At 29.7% G+C, this 3,041-nt stretch overlaps 1 protein-coding gene across 1 annotated transcript; it reads right to left on the reverse strand.

The window, feature by feature from the left end:
- Nucleotides 1-210: 210 nt before the first annotated feature.
- LOC118064292 (uncharacterized) lies at nucleotides 211-1,299 on the reverse strand. Its single transcript, XM_035078793.1, has 2 exons — nucleotides 1,104-1,299; nucleotides 211-1,052 (listed from the first exon to the last, which is right to left on the reverse strand). Exons 1-2 carry the CDS (start codon nucleotides 1,297-1,299, stop codon nucleotides 211-213), a joined length of 1,038 nt encoding a protein of 345 aa, XP_034934684.1.
- Nucleotides 1,300-3,041: the final 1,742 nt, after the last annotated feature.

Here is a 3,041-nt window from a genome sequence, read left to right on the forward strand (position 1 = left end):
CAATTCATTTTGTTTTATTTATACAATCAGTTTTTCTCAATAATACAGGATTAATTATAATATTACATTTTTCTATTCGTAATCTAAATCTTTCTCTATCTCGAGCTGCTTCTTCCCAACATCCTTGTCTGGCTGCTCTGTAAGCATAAGTCCATGCATGCATTATGTGTATTTTCGGTTGAAGATTAAATTGAACAGATTTTTGTTCCATTATAATAATTTTCTTAATTGTCCACTCAAAGGTTTGTATTCAACAATTCGATCATGAATGATTAAACAATATGCTGATGTATTATCGGGTATCGGTTTTGTAGATTCAAATTCGATTCGCACATCCACAGGTCCAGATTTTAATGATTCATTCTGTTTTGAGCAATCGATGACAATTAAAGGTGCTTTTCCGATAAATTGTTCTTTTGTGAGAAGAGGTTCTGAATCTTTACCATAATATGATTCTTGGAAATTTTTGTACATATCATATAATAATGCATATTGATTGTGAGCTATGTCAAGATTCAAGTTGCCATATGGATAACATTGTGAATTGAGAAAAAGTTTTACGTTTCTCAAATTACAATGATCGAATTGACTGGAATTTTTTGTTGCATCATTTTTTCGTGCTGTTTGAAATGCCAATATAACATATCTCGGTTTCTCCAATTGTGTTGATGTTTTCACCATCCAGACGTTTTTCGTTGTTCTCGGTAACAATGGATATTCATAAGTTTCCCATGATCGAAAACTCACTGTTATCGGCGGATCCTTGGCAATATAATTTAATAATTGTATTTTTCTTGGATCCGACACTGTGATGTAAGGAATCATCCATTCAATTTTCGTCAATGTAATTTTTTCATCTGTACTAGCTGCAGCTTGTACTATTGCATTTAGATCGGTGTTTGAACGTGTTAAAACAAGTTCATGCCTAGCATTGACAATAATGCGATGATAATCTTCAGCAAATCCCAATAACATATTCAATGGCAACAAAATGTCAAAGTATCCTTTGTTATCCATAAGCTTTTCATCATTGACAATCCAACCTGTATTATCTAAATAATTTAATTAACTTAGATGAAGTGATAGATATCCTTTGATGACACTCGTAAGACCAACATTTTTATTGCGATCAATCTCAATGCCATTCAATTCATATCGTATTTCTTCAAATAAGTAACATAATGCCATGTTTACTAATTTCGTTGTCGATGCTACAGCAGTGTCATTAGTTTTCGTAAATTTTCCAGTAATATGAAGAGAACTCTTGCAAGGCAATAAGCAATAAGATATGATTCTCATTTTTTAATTAAATCATTGGCATCAACATCATTTGAAGGTAAAGTCGAATTATTACCAATCAATAAAGAAAAATATATAGCTTTCACCAAAACAGTTGGTAAAGATAAAGAAAAATTTCGTAGAAATAATAGAAACAGAACTTGTGAAATAGTCATTAAATTGCAATTCATAGATTCATTTAGATTCATGGCTAGCAGTATTGATAAATTAGCATCTTTTTTAGATAATGATAAAAAAAATATCACTAAAAGATTGTACAATGATCTGGAAAAATTTTAATTGGTAGTGAGAAAAGGTGTTTTCCCCTATGAATATATAGATGACTGGGATAAACTTAATGAAACTCAGCTTTCTGCTCAATCAGCTTTTTACTAAAAGTTGAATAATGCAAACATTTCAGATGAAGATTATTAACATGCACTCACTGTATGGAATAAGTTTCAACTTTAGACTTTAGGTGATTATTCAGATTTATATTTGAAGACTAATGTTTTACTAATAGCAGATATCTTTGAAAATTTTCGTGAGAAATGTCTAGCTGCTTATAACCTTGATCCATTACATTATTCAACTGCACCAGGTCTACCTTTCGATGCTATGTTAAAATACACGGAAATAGAGCTTGATCCTTTACAAGATGTTGAAATGTTAAATTTTATTGAGAAAGGTATAAGAGGAGGTGTATCTCAATGTAGTAATAGATATGCTAAAGCTAACAATCATTACATGGGAGATAAATTTGATCAAATCAAAGATGAATCATATCTGATGTATTTTGATGTAAATAATCTTTATGGTGCTGCAATGAGTGAATATTTACCCACTGGTTCATTCGAGTGGGTTACTGATAATTTTGATTTGAATAACAATATTGAGAATTTAATTTTAAATATTCCTAAAAATTCTTCTACTGGCTATATTTTTGAAGTAGATTTAGATTATCTACAATCATTACATGAACACCATAAAGATTTACCATTATGCCCTGAACATTGGCAACCACCAGATAGCAAATGTGAAAAGCTGATGACAACGTTATTGCCAAAGAATGAATATGTAATACACTATAGAAATTTACAGCAATGTATTGAACTTGGTTTGAAAATCACTAAAATTCATAGAATTTTACAGTTTAAACAGTCAGCTTGGTTGAAAAAATATATTGATTTGAACACAGAAATGAGAAAAAAGTCCAAAAATGATTTCGAGAAAAACTTTTTTAAACTTATGAATAACGCTGTTTATGGAAAAACTATGGAAAATGTGCGTAATTATAAAGATATTAAATTAATTACAAAAGGGGAGGGAAGATGGGGTGCACAAAGTCTAATATCACAACCGAATTTCCATAGCAGTGTCATTTTTGATAATGATATGGTTATTATTGACATGAATCAGCTTGACATAAAGTTTGATAAACCGATTTACGTAGGTTTTGCAATTCTCGATTTATCAAAGATTTTTATTTATGATTTTCATTATAATTATATGAAGAAAACATTTAAAAATAATGTTAAATTGCTATATACTGATACAGATAGTTTAGTTTATCATTTTATGAATGTTAACATATATGACTATATAAAACATATGATATTCATATGTATGATACCTCTGCTTATCCAGAAAATAATGTATATGGTATTCCTAGGAAGAATAAGAAGGTACTAGGTTTAATGAAAGATGAGAATAAAGGGATAATTATGACCTAATTTGTTGGTCTTAGAGCTAAAATGTATAGT

This window comes from Chelonus insularis, unplaced genomic scaffold (genome assembly GCF_013357705.1).
Source record: "Chelonus insularis isolate UGA/USDA-ARS -01 unplaced genomic scaffold, ASM1335770v1 contig_17_pilon, whole genome shotgun sequence".
NCBI lineage: Eukaryota > Metazoa > Arthropoda > Insecta > Hymenoptera > Braconidae > Chelonus > Chelonus insularis.

Bases quoted from the DNA above. Each gene is read 5' to 3' on its own strand.
- LOC118064292 (XM_035078793.1), bottom strand. From the start codon at position 1,299: ATGAGAATCATATCTTATTGCTTATTGCCTTGCAAGAGTTCTCTTCAT. The intron at 1,053-1,103 runs GTGTCATCAAAG...TAAATTATTTAG, and splicing joins TAAAAATGTTGGTCTTACGA to ATAATACAGGTTGGATTGTC.